This window comes from Pseudonaja textilis, chromosome 5 (assembly GCF_049901715.1).
Source record: "Pseudonaja textilis isolate UNSWEBS1 chromosome 5, rPseTex1.2, whole genome shotgun sequence".
Taxonomy (NCBI): Eukaryota; Metazoa; Chordata; class Lepidosauria; order Squamata; family Elapidae; genus Pseudonaja; species Pseudonaja textilis.
In genome coordinates this window covers 53,555,831-53,573,565 of record NC_141994.1, presented here as the reverse complement: position 1 = coordinate 53,573,565, position 17,735 = coordinate 53,555,831, and the positions used below count along the sequence as shown (strand labels likewise).

The following is a 17,735-nucleotide window of genomic DNA, read 5'->3' as shown; positions in this document are numbered from 1 at the left end:
TATTATTTTTGTCCTTTTAAATATATTTTATCTGACGGCACACTTTGGTTAATTTTGGTTCAGTGTTTTGTATATACAGTTAGTTGTTGGTCAGAAACTTAACACGTTATATGAACTTAGCCAACTGCAGCTCATTCAATAATCATGGTAATTCACAGCTTGACATGTGACATGAACGCATGCATTCATCTAAGCTATAATGTACTTTGTCTTGTTTTGTCTTGAAAACAAGTGTGTTGAATGAACACAGCTTGGTAGGAAAACATTCTGATTTCATAGTATTTTGTTAGTAGGAAAAAATGCCAGACTTTCAAACTCTGTCCAAACTGATTAAGATCCCAAAGAGATTTTTTTAAAAAATATACCTTTTTTATGCCAAAAATAAATTGGCCAAATTGCATATTCTAGCTTTGGCCAACCAAGGACTGGCTTGTGCGGTTGGAATCCATTTCCTATAACTCTGAGACATACCCGCAGGGGATATGAGATTTGCACTCCAAGCCTAACCCCCTATATTCTGCATTTCTGTACCCATTTCCTTGAAACGAACGTGTAAAGCCTTCTTGAACTCAAAGGGTAATGTTTCTGAACGGGCGGTCTGAATTGCAGACCAGCTGCGCTTGGAAATTTCTGCTATGTAGGATGACGCGTACGTGCTGAGGCTTCTACAATTGCCCCAAAGCACAAAATACAGTCTTGAACTCTGAAGTTGGAATATCAGATTTGTGACGTAAAGCGCGGAGAAAAGGGGAAAAACAAAACAAAAAACAAAAAAACCAGCAAGTCATGCTTACTGGCGAGTGACTCACGGCCACTTCTCAGCAACTTGCCAAGAATCGCGGCCGGCGCAAGAGCGAAAGCTTGGGCGGCCAGAGTCCCGCCCCCTCCCGGCGGGGCCTCCACCGTCTCTAAATCCATAAAAGGCGGAGCTCCCAGCCGGCGGGTTTCTTCCTTTCTCGCCCGTTTTGTGTTGCAGAGCATGGGCAACAACTGAGGAACGCGCTCTTTGAACTCACGATGGAGCCTTCCTTGCCTGCCGTGTTTGCCCGAAAGCAGTACGTAGGCGGCTACGACCGGACGGTGAAGGTAGGGAACCAATGTGTGCCGGTGGTTTAGTGTGCGGTGCGGGTTTTCCAGATGTTTGAGGTGACAACTCCCATGTATAATAGCGCGCTGGGTTGAGGTGTTGAAAGAAAACGATTGGATGGGGAGGGTGTGTGTGTGTGTGTGTTTGTGTGAAGCAGCTGGCTGAATGATGTGTGCATCCTAGCCGAACTATCAAGCAACCCTTGCTGATTTCGGGGTCTTTTTTTTTTTGCGCTTTTCCTTGAGGATACGGAGTCCCATTGAACTCAATGGGACTTCTGATAGGAGTTCAGAGAGCGGCGGTTTTCCTCCTCTGGGCAATCCGCTTTGCGTGATCTGCTCTCTCCAACGGACCTGCCCTCTAGCTCTCCAACGGAGGTTGTACTCAGAGTCCAGAGTCACAGATCTTTGGACACTTGACGCTGCAGGAACTCTGCATGCATTTTTGGGGGGTGGGGTGGGGGATGTACAGGTTTTCCCAAAATAAATTGGTTGCTGATGCCACGACCATCCGTATGCATAAGTTCTGATAGGACCGAAGGGAAACAAGTTGACAGCAATTTGAGTTTCAATAGGATGTGCAAGAATACTGGGCTGTTCGAGATTTTGAAGGAGCTAAAAGGCTGCCTGACAGATTATTGGTAAGGTTGCTCTAATATTACTTTGTTCTTATTTTGAGTCCTGATGCTTGGGTCCATTAATTCTTTTGCACAAAAACTAGAAGCATTAAATACATAAATAAAAGGCATTAGTCCGAAAAACTGCTACTTTTTAAAAAAAAATAGTAATAGTATTTGTATATCTTTAAATGTACCATTCCATTTCATATCTTAATAAAAAAAAGACTGCAAAACTACATAGTTCATCTACTTGGTCAATAAATTGGCTTGTATTTATGTGTGGGTATATGGGGGGGGGGAGAAGCACATTTATGCATACCTTATTCTTCATTCCCTTTACGCAGCAAACACAACTGCCTTGGTCTTTGTTATATTGAATTTCAGGTACATTTTCCTTAGTGCATCATAGAATCAATCTAACATTCACTGCAAATCATTAGGATTGTTAGCCAATACCCTGGCATCATCTGCATTCAAAAGTGCAGTGGACATACCTTCAGGTCATCTCCAATCCCACAAGACTTCTAACATCACCCAAGCCTCCCTTATACGGTTATCCACAAATGCATTAAACAACCGCCCTGGACTTATTCCTTATTGTGGTTGATCAGTTGCTAAGTCATGTTCGACTCTTCGCAACCCCATGGACCATAGCACACCATGACCTTCCTCCATTGTCTCCCAGAGTTTGCCCAAATTCATATTTGTTGACTTGATATTTTCTAACCATCTCATCTTCTGCTGTCCACTTTTCCATTTGCTTCCAGTCTTCCCCAACATCAGGGTCTCTTCTGTTGAGTCCTCTCTTCTTCTTCTTTGGTGGCTAAAATATTTGAGCTTCAGCTTTTCTGCTCAGTACCAATCAATTTGTAAAACATCTTTATTCTCACTTATGCCTTATTCCCTTTGTATACCACCTGCATCATCACATTCAATAGCCAACCTTGATTCCATGTACATGAGTCAGACTCCTTTCATTCATCACATGGTTTCTTTACATTGTACAATATTTTCTCACATTCATACTTTTGACAGTGATCTGTTGAAGCACCAAAATATCTCTGACATAATGTTACACTCTGTTCCCCCAACATTGTCATAATCTTTTGTGCCCTTCAGTCACAGTCCTGTCACAGTCCTGTCACAGCCCTTTTTGGGGCACAAGTGACAAACCATTGTTAGTCTCCATTCTTGCTACCTTTTCTTTTTTTTTTTATAGGAAGGCAACAACAGCATTTTTCCAATCATTTCAGGCAATCTTCATGGAAATAAACAGCACTCTGTAAGCAAACTATATGCAAACTTCCAATGCTTGTCTACTTAAACCAGTCAACATTTTTGATAATTTTTATTTTCATTATTTTTTCTTGAATCCTAATATTGATATTTACCTTCCATTTAGTATGTTAGAAAATGATTCCATATCTTTTCATATACTCTTATACTTTTCCTACAATCACAATTTTATTCTTTTTTTAAATCTTTAATCTTTTTCTTTTTCCTCTGTGTAATCACTTTTGACATAGTCAGAAAAGGATCTTTCTAGATTCCGTATCTGTCATCATTGATGTATCTAATTATTTCATCGTTTTAAAAAATATACAGGTAGTCCTTGACTTACGATTGGTTGCATAGCAACCATTCAAAGTTACAGTGCACCTCCCCAAGGCTACTTATGACTTAAGATTCAAAATGGTAACGTCCCACGTCCCCCACAATAATATGATTGTATTTTTGGTGTTCAGCAACTGGGCCACTTTTATGATTGTTGCATTCCGAGGTCATGTGACCACAATTTAGGCCTTTGCTTGCTGGAAAACAGCATTTTCTTCCCCCTTTAGCAAAATATGTCCATTATAGACAACAGATTCACTTCATTACCATGGCAATTCATTTAACTGCTACAAAAAAAAGTCTTTTTTAGAGGAGATCATGTGGTGACCTGCTTAATGACCAGCAGGGCTTGCCACTGTAATTCTGGGCTCATTAATGTTGTAAGTTGGCCTGTATGTTACCATAATTCTCTTGCTACTGATCCCATTCTCATCTATTTAGTCATGCCCCCAACAAAATAATTTTTTGTCCTCCATTGTACGCATTTAGAATGTACAGTTTCCCCCATAATTTATTGCTGGTTGTTTCATTTTCACTGAACTATTATCCACCTTATGGATTAATAATTTCAGATACATCCTAGCAAAGTCCATGCTACTAATTCCTATTTTCTGATGTATACTATAGGCCATTCCATTTATAATTAAATGTGCACATCACTTCAGCATACAATCAGACCACCTTTAGATTTATGATTTTCTTTCTTCTTACTTTTGTAGACACACAGCCTACCTATTTTTTCTCCATTTGGTTTATTCATTAATGTTCTTTACCACTTTATAGCAACAGCACTGAGACTTATATACCACTTTATAGTGCTTTACAGCCCCCTCAAAGCAGTTTACAGAGTCAGCATATTGCCCCCAACAATTTGGGTCCTCATTTTACCCACCTCAGAAGGATGGAAGGCTGAGTCAACCTTGAGCCTGGTGGGATTTGATCTACCAAATTGCAGTAGGAGTAGCTTGCAGTACTGCACTCTAATCACTGTGCCACCGAGCCTCCATCCATTTATCCTCTTGCTTTCCAAAGTTCCATATGTCACTGTCATAAGATGTGCTTATAGGTATTGATATCTGCTGCTTATCATAACTTTGCTTTATTGAAACTTTTGTGTAGTGCTTTTTCATAAGATAAATGAAATAAAAAGTGTATCAGTCAGCTTTGCCAATTTAGTTTGGTATCTTACAGGTACAGCCAAAGCCCACTTTTGCTCTAAGTGTTCTCTAATTATTCTGTGTAAGCAAGGATCTATAATTTTGGAAGACAACATACACTTACTCATATCCCACCAATTAAGATGTATACATACTGTATTGATAAAGACTCAGAACACAGGGTTATACAGAATAGACAATCCTACTACTATACCCAACCCATTCTGGTCAGCTGACAACACAATAAAAACAACAATACATTTTTTTAAAAATCACAAAGGGTACTATATCAATATGTAACTACATTACTGAGCTTATAAATGTAATTGTTGAATTAATCTTGGGGCTTGTGGAAATTAATGGGAGACTTTATCTGTGCAAAAGGATATTTAGAAAATTGAAAGATAATTTTTAAAATGAAGAATGGCAGCTAATTTATCTACAGTGGATTAAGAGCCAAATTCTTCTCTGATTTAGCACTGCACCTCAGGTTGGTGAAGCATGAGCAAATATTTCTGCTTTTATAGAGTATTTTTATATGAATTGTTCTTTAAAACTACACTGAACTCTCTCTTTTACCAGTCAGTTAAGTCTTTTTTCCCCCTATAAACATTACCCCTCTCCACCAAACAACTTGGGTCTTTGTCAGCTTCCTTGTCCTTTCATATTAATCTCATGACTTCAAGGATAAGTATATTAAATCTTCATGTGCATATCAAAGAACTAACATTATGGAATTATTTTTAAGACCATTTTTGACCAAGTGCCTGCAGCTATTGGAAAATGCAGGGAATATACTTCAGACTACAATCCCATCTCTAATAAACTAGATATTCAAGCTTGGTAATTATTTAGGATGCCTAGATATTCCTGAGATACAATCCCACTTTGTTTATGGATGCAATGAGTCAGTGAAGTGAATTATATTTAAAATTTATCATCTAATAACCCATTCTCTTTGCTGCTTGCCAGTGTTTTTGCAAAGGAAATTGTAGACCAGAATTACAGCCTTATTAGATGCAGGTGCATTTATCTTTCCCTGTATAAACCATTTAAAGAGGCTGCAGGTTATCAGAAGAAAGTAGTAGAGGCTGAAAGGAAAATATTGATTAAATCTTGGGGAGGAAGGGCGCGTACTTGATTGAAATTGCTCTTCCTAGCTTCCTGTCTGAACAGTGTGGAACAGTAAAATAATATAGCTAAACATATATAAGTTTTGTTAAAACAAGGTTCTAAACAGAGTAGTTGCTCATAAATCTTTTATTCTGTAGGTGATCCTGACAATTGCATTCCCAGTGGAAGTTTTGGAAAACTTCCAGTGGAGGTTTTGAAAGTTTAAGTAGCTTCCTTCCCAGAGATATCCCTTACTGGAGTTTGATTTTTAAAGAGTTCTTCTGTTATGCATTACTATGGGGTCAAGCTTCTTTTAGCTCTCACCTATCTAAGAAAGGGTGTCAAACTTGTGTCATCATGTCGTCACGTGACATATTGTGATTTTCCCCTTCGCTAAACCAGGGGTGGGTGTGGCCAGGGCATGATGTATCCGGCTTCTGGGTCACAAATTTGACACCCCTGATCTAAGAGATTATTTCTTGGCAAATGACAACAATTCTGAGTACTGTATAGTGCAGCGGTCGCCAACTGGTGGGCTGCGGCCCACTGGTGGTCCACGAGAAAATTTTGGTGGTCCGCAGAGAAATGTCACTCCCAGAGCACCCCCCAAAGCAATTAATCCAGGCTGTGCAGGAACACAAAGCTGCGCCGCCCACATGGCCATGGGAATCCTCCCTGCCACTCCTTATCTGGCAAACTTGCCTGCTAAATTGCTGTTTTTCTTTTTTCCTACCATCAGCTGTTCTGCTGTGCGGGAGATTTAGATTAGCTAGAAAGCAGGAAATGGTTGGATTTCTTGCTTTCTAGCTAATCTTTAGATGTTCGGCTCTGCTTTTAAGCCGAACCTTCCTTAGGACTGAAGCAGGGCAGACTCAGCTAGCCGATGGCAGAAACACAGATCTCTAAGTGAATCTGTGATTCTGTGAGCAACTCAATCTGCCTGCCTGCTTTGCCTGATTTTGGGTAAAAGTTGCTCTTTTTTATAAAAAAATCAATATTTATATTAATATTTATAATATTTACATACAAGCCATGCCCAGCCAGTCACATGATCACCAAGCCATACCCACAAATTAGGCCATGCCCACAGAACTGGTTGTTAAGAAATTTGAATCCCACCCCTACCCCGTGTGTTTGTGTGTGTGTGAGAGAGAGACAGAGAGAAAGGGAGAGGGAGAGGGAGAGGGAGGTTAGATCAGATCTCTCTCTGTCTTCTCTCTCTCCCACCAAGGTCAGCAAACTACCATCAGTCAAAATTCATATTAATTGTCCCCGGGATTTAAAATTATGAGTTTGGTGGTCCCTGAGCTCCAAAAGGTTGCCGACCCCTGGTATAATGCAGCATTCAAAAACAAAATGAGAAAACAGCATTATTTAAAGATATATCACTGAATATATGTTCAAGCTATAAAATGCACTGCTTTTTTGTTATTTCAAGGGTTTATGGAAGTTGTATCTTGTATTAACTGAAATATTTTTTGTCTTCAGAAATAGAGAGGCACCATAAGTTAAAAAAGATTAAATGGCTAAACAAAAGGCTAAAGCACATAATGAACAATTGAGGGAATTAGGTATTTTAGTCTAATGAAGGGAAGGACTAACAGTATTTCAGTACTGAGGGGCTATCACAGAGATGAGGGGGTTGACCTATTCTCCAAAGCATCTGAGGGCAAGATAAGTAATGGATGGGAAGTCATTAAATAAAGATCCAATCTAGAACTAGGGAGAAATTTCCTGACAGTGAGAACAATTAACCAGTGGAACAGCTTGCCTCTGGAAGTTGTGGGTGTTACGTCACTGGAGATTTTGAAGAAGAGATTGGACAGCCATTTATCCAGAATAGTTGGGTCTCCTGTTCAAGCATGGAGTTGAACTAGATCTTCAAGATCCCTTCCAATCCTATTATGCTATGTTCTATCAAAGAACAGTATTTATATAACTAATGCATGTAGCCCCTAATATGCAGAACTTCAACCCATTGATTTGGAGCATTTAAGGAACAAGCCACACATGATATAAAACACTGTAGGCTGGGATGTCAAGGTCTTCACATTTCTCTCACTCTAGTTCAAATAAAGATGGAATTAAACACTGCCAGTTGTTCAGGGATGAGAAATTATTTTCATGTAGAAGACTCTAGGCCCAGTTTCTAGAGTCATTGGAAGTTACGAGAGTGAGCCCAAATGTGTTAAGTACCAAAAATTGAGGAGATTGCATTCGATTGCATTAAGCCAGGTGGTTTAATTATCTTTTCCTAGTAGTGGCAAAATTACTCCCCACCTCTAGGTTTACCTTCTTTTTCCTCCAGATTTTGTTTCAGGAAGTAGTAATTTTTCCACTTCACCTTTGAGTTATAGTGCTGCTTTGGACATTGATCAGTTTCTATATTTTCTGTGTTCAGGCACACCGTGAAGGAGCTTTTCTTAAACTACTTGAAGGAAACTGGCAAACGAAACAGGCTTCATATGACTATGATCTGATTGTCATTGGAGGAGGTTCTGGTGGACTGGCAGCTTCAAAGGTAAGATCAGCCAAGCTAGATTCACAAAAAACATTCTGTTAGCTAGAATTTCTTCCAATATGTTTTAGCAGAGTCTACGAAATGAGCTGTCTCTTGATAAGCTACAGATAGGTTTGTGGAGTGCTGAATACATTTTACAATCAGTTCAGACAACCTTCCTAATCGGCTTCCGGCCATCTATGTTAGCCTTAGTAAAAAATCCAATAATTTTAATTGCAACATCTGGAAGACACCAGATTGGAGACTGTGCTATATAATCAATGTAGCAGGCTGGGGAAGCTACTATACAACCCTATGGAAAACTTCAAACTATACCATATAGATCCATGTCAAGCAGTGTTTCTCAAATACTTTGAGAATCCCTCTTAAAAAATGATATAAACCCAACGAAAGACCAGAATTATATTGGACTGAAATCTAGCCATGTCTCCTGATTACTGAGTTGAATATATATTTAAGATCCATCCTCCTCATTCTTCCAGGTATTTTAGAAATGGTTTTCAGCATAATCTTTGGCAACTGGAGAGCAAAAGACTGGAAAAACTGATCTAAAGAGAATTGTTTGAAACATTTTAATTAATAAACCATTCATCTTGTTTTAGAATCTGTTAAAATAAATGAAAAATAATTATTTTACCTTTCTGAGAAAATGTATAACAATATCTTTCCTTTAATTCCTTTGGTGTGAATGGAGTATGAGATGTGAGTATTAATAGTTCTGAAGGATACAAGATTTGAATTCCCCTTTCATCTAAAAGTATCGTATTTATATTTTTAAATAAAATATGTATCCAGCTGTATTGGAAAAATGGTTGCCAACAGTTAAATGCCTGAAGTGGGACAGATTGCAAATAGATATATACCAACAGCCCTTGTTAAGTAGCACAGCAAGCTATATTATCTTTGATCCTTAGCACAATGTAATTTCCTAGAAGAAACTTTCTTGCTTCATTTACATTCTCCTTCCCAATAGTAATTAAAATGGACTCATGGGTATTGGTGGTCCAGATGAGGTTCATGCTCTTCTAGAATTGTGGTTGATAACTTGAAAGATTAGTCTGGTTGATTCATTATAATATCCTGTGTATTTCATTGGGGTTTTGGTGTATTTTGGTTTGCTGGAAAAAAGCAAACTATTTCAACCTACTACTAGAATGTGAAACTCTCCTCCTGAACTTTGTTCATCTTTAAATCCTTCCATCAAGTAGAAGACCAATTCAAAGTTAACATAAAACCATAGCATTATATTACAATAATATGTTAAGTTAATATATATTGAGTTGGGCCATCTAATTTAGTATTGCTTACGGAAAGTACTTCAGGATTTCAGACAGGAAATCTTTCCAGTGCTAATTAAAGAAATCAGAACTTGATCCTTCAACTATTCATAAGTAGATGGAGTAGTGACTAAATTATGGCTTTGCAATTTTCCAAGCTTGGATAAACTAAAAAAAAAAACCTAGAAGCATACTTCCTTTGTAAATTGTCCATTTTATATAGTCATGGTCGTCATCACTTTTCTATCATCACTAGCATAACACTTGTAGTGATGATATTCATTCTAAGCCAGTTCTACAGATATTTTACTGTAGTGGTTTTGTTCCCAACATAAAAATAATACAGAAACTCGTGTTTCAAATAGAGCTCCTGCTCTATTTGTATATTAAAGAATATAACAAATATATTTGTTGGCAAGGTAGTAATCCTTCTGAATCTACCAAGATCCCTGTTTCTTCCTCTGAATCTAGTTTGATTTTTAAGGAATAACCAGATAGGATATAACAGCAGAATTATTTCTAAAATAGGAGAGCCATCAAAAGAATAAACATTTGCTGTAGTTATGTAGGAAGAATGGGTATTCTGAAAATACAGGCATTAGCTTTTAGCTTCTTGCTGAGTTAGGAGTGATTGTGACCCCAGGTACCTTGAAAATACAGGAAGCAGTATTTGTTTTTGGGCTTCCCATGTATCTAGAAGCTACCTTGTAAGTAACCAAACTGGACAGGTTTTCTGCCAATAAACAAACAAATGGCATGAAATCCCTACAAAGCACAACTTAGTGGGAATCATTTTTGTCTCTCTGGATTTTCTAGGACATCCAGCCCATATTTTAATTCCAAAGAAGGGTGTCAGCATTCAAGGAAAACAAACTCCAACACCAGGCATTTTCTCAAAGATTCTTCCAAAGCTAACAAGGGATGGGTTGACTTTCAAAGGGAGGTAGCTGCATCAAACTGCTGAATTAGTATCATATCTGCAAGTTTGGGCTTAGCTAACAGAGATTATCTTGATGAGCTTCTCACTAAAATTAATTGTCCCTTTTTAAATTGTGGTATAACATAAAATATATGTCTTGCCTTTGTTAGTTCCATAGTAATTAAAAAGGATCACACTTTTTTCTTTTTGTGTGTTTAGATTTTTTTTTTTTGCATAGTAATGAGGGACTCCTGTCCCTTGTATTATTGTCTATTCTGATTCTTCTTTGTTATGTAACTGCATACAACTGGCTTGTATGTCAATAGCTGGCTTAGACATACATTTAATAGGCCCTGGTCTTCAAAATTTAAGCCACAATAAACATGGCAACTTTTACCATTGAGTTGATATGTGTATGTTTTTTGGGTTTTTTTGGCTGCAACGATGAATTCTTCAGAAATTTGAAACTTCCACATCCCATCAGAGTCTCGTGGGTGGAGGGGGAAGGAAGAAGGATTCCTTCCATTTGTCAGTGAATGTAGCTTTGTTTAGAAACTGAGCAGAACTGAGATCTAAGTTTCAAGAGTCCTTTGGGAAAATGCTGGATCGGTTGCTCTTATCAGCGTTCCCATTCTTCTGCGCATGGCAGCAACTGTATTGTGAACTGCTTAGGAAGACTAGGAATTATTGGTCAATTTTTAAATTTTCCATGAAGCTAAAGTTATTTTGAAGGTTGTACCTTAGCAGCAAACTAAAATAATAACCTACCTAGCTACTTGCTATGCGCAAATGGAAAAGGGGTAATGCACATAATGAACTTGGATTTCACTTCAGAATGTGATGGACTCAAATTATAGACTTTATAATTTGTCCAATGACTTCATGATGTGTGCATTGTCATTAGTGTTCATATGACTTTTATTAGATGCACATGATTTACTCCCAGGTCTAGGCAATGTTGGTTCTGGAACATCTGCCTGGAAGTTGTTAGAACAATTCTTAGAAATGACAAGTATTAGACTTTTAAATAGTCCCTAACCCTACCAAATACCTTTGATACCCGTTGAAGCCCATTTAAATGTTCCTCTTGTTAGGTTGGAAATAAGTATACTTAAAATCTTTCTTTTCCAAATAATTGTCATGTGGTAGTCAGGTATTACTCCTAATGGAACTGAGGACCCAAATCAGTTGTCTGTTTAAAATCTTCATGATCCCTGTCTGTTAAAATGCTTTTTATTGCAAACAAGCTGAGGAGGTGTTAGTAATTCAGGTATTGGACTCACGTTGTATTTCTCACCCACAGACTCACAGACGTTGTATTTCTCACCCACAGAGGTTCAGTTACTGACTTCAGGCTAGTCACAATTTATCAACCCAACCTCCTTCACAGAATGTAAGAAAAATTGGAAGGAGTATTGTGCATGTAGCTTTGTCTGCTGTAAGAAAGGTGGGATAGAAATTTAACAAAGAAAAATGTGGGAAGTGACCAGGTGCTTTTTCCAAACCAAGGATTAACAGCTTCATTTCCTTCCAAACATGTTTCCTTTGAGGATTGAAACACTGACTAATGAGCAGCTTGTTTCTCTAACTTGTGGTAAACCATTTGGGATTAGCATATTTACCATTGCTGGGTGGGTTTATATGTAATGATTCATCTGAATTTGCAGGTGAAGGCAAAAACTGAGGTCACCTGCCAAATACCTCAAGTGTCAAAGGAGATCCTTTATGTCACACAATAAAGCTCATTTTAAACAGTACTTTGGAGCATTGTCATTTTATATACCATAGCATGTGACCTAGTTAGTGAAAAGACTTCTCATCCTTTGATAGAATTGTGGTAATTTAGGCAGCCAAATTATTGCTTGACATTTAATTACTACTGAGTTGTTTGATTCATTCCCCCAGCCCAGCCCAGCCCAATTTCCTTGCAACCACAAAGATCAGCTAACAGTTGTTGTTCTCACTGAAGTAAATACTGTGAATCTTGTCTTTTCATTAAAAGAGAAGATGGAAAGGAGGAATTGTTAGAACCACACAGTTCTAGAAAACTTCCAATCAAGTCAAACTGATGGGCCTGTTTTGGCTAATGTGTGTGTGTATATATGAGATTCTGCCGAAACGTTGCTACAACTTTAAGAGCAGAACTATAATGATGTGGGAAAATACCCGAACAAAGCTGAATATTCACTCTCTCTCTCTCTCTCTCCCCCTCCCTTCCCTCCCTCCCTCCCCCTCTATCTATCTATCTATCTATCTATCTATCTATCTATCAGTTTAAAAGTAATTTTAGTTGGGGAGAACATTGGCTTGTGGTGATTTGAGTCTTCTAACATTTAAACAAATCCTTGTAATAACGTTTACCAGTATGGGTCAGGAGCATATATATTTCCGACAGCTTTCCCCAATTCAGAGCTTTGTAGTTCCCAGCCAGCACAAACTTTCAACTACAACACATCTGAAGAGCTACAGTTTATAGGAGTCTAATTCACGATAATGGCACTTAGATAGCAATGGTGTATTATGAGCATTGTACCAAAACTGTTACAGTGGAATTATATTTTCCATTTTTGATTGGCATGCTCAGTTTTTCCACTGGCAACTCATTCTTATCCTCACAATTACCATACTTGTTCTTGAGAAAGAGTAGATGTTTTCAATTTTCAAACTAGAGTGGATAATTTGTGGCCTCAAAGTGGAAAACGGAAGGAGATGTTAGAAGAGAAGAAAGATAAGCCATGGATGATACCTATTAGGGTAATGAAATGTCTATGAGCAAACAACTAAGTTTAGACAGTACCAAAAATTCCACCGTTCAGATTTGAGTTGCAAACATACCCTTCTGTTAAATGGATGAGGGAAATTAACAGTTCTACAACTCAGTTACTAGACAGGCATCAATAAACTCATTTTCCTAAACAACAATATCCTTTATGCATGAGAGGTATCAACAGATTTGAGATAATTTAGAGATTTGTTAAAAATAAATTTTAAAAACCCTTTAAGAAAAACTGAAGAAATGGTTGTATGAATGTTTATAAACATCAGATATAAATCAGTTTGTGGTGGTAGGAAAAAAAAACAAGAAAAATCAGGAATGGAGGGTACTGGTATGGCCACTTCACATTTTTCTCTTTACTGATATTTTTTTAGGAAGCAGCCATATTTGGCAAGAATGTATTGGTTCTGGATTTTGTCGTCCCTACTCCTTTAGGAACAACATGGGGTAAGTTGATGGTGCTCAGTCTTAGTACAAATAAGTACCCCAAATCAGTTTTGGTTTTGCTTATGCTTCTAAACAATTTTTGTGTTTCAGCTGCACATTACAAAAATAAGATATGAAGAAATGCCACATTGGGCTGCGCTCATACATTACACTAACCCACCATTTACTTTGCTTGGTTTTGACTTATAATATCCCAGGCACTGTAGTTTGTAAACTATGATTTATATTTAATAGCATGTTGCATGAATTCAGCAAATTGCTATTTATTCAACAGACTTTGTATAAGTTCTGGATTAATTCAATATGTGAAACCAGTTACATTCTTCAGGATTTATTTATTTTATTAGATTCATATCTGACTTTTGTGTAGAAGCTCAAGGAATTTATAATTCCTCTTCCCAGTTCCTCCCCACAGTAATAATTCTGAAAGGTAGAGTGGGTTGAAAAGTGGTAGACTGGTTGAACTTTCCTGGCTGATTAGAATGATAAGTGGATTAGAATTTGGTTTTCCCTGATCCCAGTCTAGCACCTTAACCATTGTACCACACTGGCTCTCAGAGTTCTGCTTGGCTTTCATATAACACGACTGAAAAGTCTTCCCCACCTGCTTGGATGTTGGAGATTTTCACCTACAAAATTGACAGTTACTTGCTTCACTGTTTTCTGCATTGTACAGCCGGATGATCCTGGTATGCTTCCTTTTACAGGTCTTGGAGGAACTTGTGTAAATGTAGGCTGCATCCCTAAAAAGCTGATGCACCAGACAGCTTTGCTTGGGCAAGCCATCAAAGATGCACCTGCATTTGGGTGGCAGCTGGGTGACAAACGTAAGGATGTAAAATTCCATTTCTGTGAATATTATACTGTTATTTGGGGGAAATGACATGGGAATATAAATGTGGGATGCATAGTGGGAATACAGTGCAAAATTAAAGTGCAGGGAGAAAGGGGAAGGTTGAACGAATGGTGTGGGTTATGTTTAATTTAAAGAATTAATACTATAGGCATAAATGCCACCTCCAAACTGGAGTATATAGAAGCAATTCTCCAATGTGCTTAAAGCATAGAGCTTAGTGCAGGGCCCTCATAAATGCTCTGAAAACTGATGACAATCTGTGTAATAATGTATTTGAAGTAAGCATGAAATAATCTCTTGAGTGGCTTAAGAGGAAGATTCTATACTACTTGCACTATATTTCTGACTATATTTACCCATATTATTCTTTGCACCCTGTCAGCAAAGCTTAATAAACCCAGGAGAATTTAATATAATTTTCAGAAAGGAAAGCACAACCAAAATCATATGTATCTATAGCAATGTAACAGTTTAATTAGGTTTTTAGTTGCAGAAAGTTAGACACAAGTGAATGCTAGATTCTTTTTTTCCCCTTTGATCCTTAGCCATAAAGCATAGCTGGAGCTCTTTGACAGAAGCTGTTCAGAATCACATTGGCTCTCTGAATTGGGGATACAGAGTGGCCCTCCGAGAGAAAAAGGTCACATATGAAAATGCTTACGGAGAGTTCATTGGACCACACACAATTAAGGTACTAGATTTCTTTTGAATGCTTTGTTACATTACTTGTTTTCCATTGGATCTCTTATATTTCTTTTACTTGTGTGGGAAGTTGGTGTGGAGTATATCTGTTAAATGACAAGGTCCTACTGTACTTCCAGGTAAGCCATGCTTTTCTGATATCATGGATTCTTTTCCATTTTTTGAAAGAGTAGACTGAAGGTATCTTTCTATCAGTTGTGCCAATTCAGTGAATTGGCTTCTGTTATTTAGCAGCAAGGAAGTGTGGTATCCTTTGTCTGATCTTGGCTTAAATATGAAAGCAAAGCTGGGTTCAAGGTCTTAAGTCTTGAGGAATCAGAATCAGCATAGAGTCTTGGGACCAATTTTTTTTCTTCTGTTTCTGTGTTTGATTCTTGGAGATTCCCTGGACAAGTCCTTGCAGTTTTCTTGGCAAGGATTTTCAGAAAAGGTTTACATTGCCTGCTTCCAAGGGCTGTTTGGTATAGTGCTTAAGGCATCAGGTGAGAAACGAGGAGACCGTGAGTTCTGATTCCACATTAGACAGGTAGGTGACCTTGGGCCTTTCATTCTCAGTCCTAGGAAGAAGGCAAATGGCAAGGTTGAGGCCAAATTACTGCATCTTATTGTTGACTTGTCAGTATACACACACAGTGTATATGTGTAGAGAAAAAATGTATAGGAGATGAAATTCAGTGGAGCTGCTAGTATTTAGAACTGTGGTGGCGCAGTGGTTAGAATGCAGTATTGCTGGCTGACTGTGCCCACTGCCAGGAATTCAATCCTCATTGACTCAAAGTTGACTCAATCTTCCATCCTTTTGAAATCAATAAAATGAGGATCTGGATTATTGGGACAATATGCTGACTTTGTAAACCACTTAGAGAATGCTATAAAGCACTATGTAGTGGTAAATAAGTCAAAGTGCAATTGCTATTGCTATTTGGTTTAGCTATTAAAAGTACATAGCAAAAAAATAATGGTAACTGATATCAGATATTTGTATCAAAGGTGGACAACAGAGACATCTGGTTCTTCTTACAAAGCAATTTCTTTATGGCTTACTGTAGATGAGCAAGAATTCTCCATACACTGTAAAAAAACAATAGCTGGGCATGGACATAACTGGAATTGAATTTTTAGCTGGAAGAAATGGGAACTTGGTTTAGTTGGAGTCCTCAGAAAATATTTTAGGTCAGAATTCTTTTGTCCAAAGGGAATATTGTTGCATTTGGCCTTGCTTTACGAATCATTTGGACTCTAAAACAAAACAAGAGAGATTCTCCAAAGCTGAATGCTAGCTGGCCCAGTCTTCCCTTTTTCTTAAAAAAATAATCTCTTCTAAGCCACGAACAGTTTTTACTTACTTAAAAAACTGCCTTCTGATCTAAAATAGCACATCCTCAGCCTATAATTACAGCATAATGGAAAAAGATGCCTAGCCAAGTCTTGCCTGAAGACTGAAATACCAGCTAGTTTCTATCTATTTAGGCATCACTTTTAATGACACCATCTGAATTTTCAAAGTAGGTTCATTCACCTGTATGTCTTAACATTAGTTAGGGAGGAAGTGTATATGCTGCCGAATCCCTTAATAGTTCTAGGCAGCTTCTGAGGTATATACTATATACTATTATCTGCCAGCAGTGTCTGTATGGAATTTCAGCTGGAGGGCCAAATCAGTGTCTATGGAAAAGAAATAAGGGATGCAGCTGACAACAATGTGGTTGATGTCCATAAATTTGGAGGTGGGGGAGAGATTTTACACTTTAGATTTAGAACGATAGTATCAGCCAGACAAAATCTGGAAGGTTTGCAGGAAAAGAAGGGCTAGTTTTATAGTTCTGGGGAAGACTACAGAAGGAAAATAACTTGCAACAGGGCTAATACAATCAAAGAGTTTTCAAGATTTTCTGCCATGGGAGGTAAAGAGTAGATGCGGAATATTTCCTTCTTCGTTACTGCCAGAATATCTGAGTATAGTTTTTAAGCCATGTGGATTGATTTCCAAAGCTCCTTGGGCAAATTCCTTATTTGTGTCAGTAGCTATGTCTACAGACAGTGCTTTGTCTAGTCTTGGTTCAATGAAAAGTTAGTTGCATTATAAGAAGAATGATTTCCTATCTCAGGGTTCAGACACAAAACTTGCTGTTATTTACAGACAACAAATAATAAAGGAGTAGAGAAAATTTACACAGCAGAAAGATTTCTGATTGCCACTGGAGAAAGACCTCGCTATCTCAACATTCCAGGAGACAAAGAATATTGCATCACCAGGTAACATAAATGAATTTATGTGTTTTGTATTGCCTGATGGCACTCAAGGCAATTGGGTAAAATGTAGCATTTGGAAGACAAGGTTGCTCCTTAATAGAACTCTTGTGGTAAGATTGTTTCTCATTGGAAATATTTCTTTTTAATCCTCAGAGGGCCAGTTTTCAAGACTTTCCTTGGAGATGCTATTGTGAAGTAACTAAAATTGCACTTGAGGACACTTTCAGACAATAACCTGGAGATTGTAACCGAGAATTTTGAAGGTTACAGTTCCAAGAAACCATTAAAACAGAATCATATGACTTAGAATCTAATCTTTTGAATTTGTTGTTGGCTGTATGCGTAGAACTTACTTTGCTCATCTCCATTAAAAATACATCTTCAGTTTCTGCAA

The 17,735-nt window shown here is 37.8% G+C and overlaps 1 protein-coding gene across 2 annotated transcripts in view; it reads left to right on the top strand.

Annotated features, from left to right (window-relative positions):
- The first annotated feature begins 852 nt into the window (after window positions 1-852).
- The window catches only part of TXNRD1 (thioredoxin reductase 1), a 31,455-nt gene continuing 14,572 nt past the window's right edge, over window positions 853-17,735 (top strand). The window contains exons 1-6 of one of the 2 annotated variants that reach the window (XM_026726704.2): window positions 853-1,086; window positions 7,992-8,111; window positions 13,458-13,530; window positions 14,238-14,357; window positions 14,932-15,077; window positions 17,229-17,344. In XM_026726704.2, the coding sequence (XP_026582489.2) occupies window positions 1,018-1,086; window positions 7,992-8,111; window positions 13,458-13,530; window positions 14,238-14,357; window positions 14,932-15,077; window positions 17,229-17,344 (644 nt within the window). In that variant the 5' untranslated portion in view covers window positions 853-1,017. The remainder of the gene's footprint in view (window positions 1,087-7,991; window positions 8,112-13,457; window positions 13,531-14,237; window positions 14,358-14,931; window positions 15,078-17,228; window positions 17,345-17,735) is intronic. The other variant, XM_087934888.1, reaches the window with a different exon arrangement.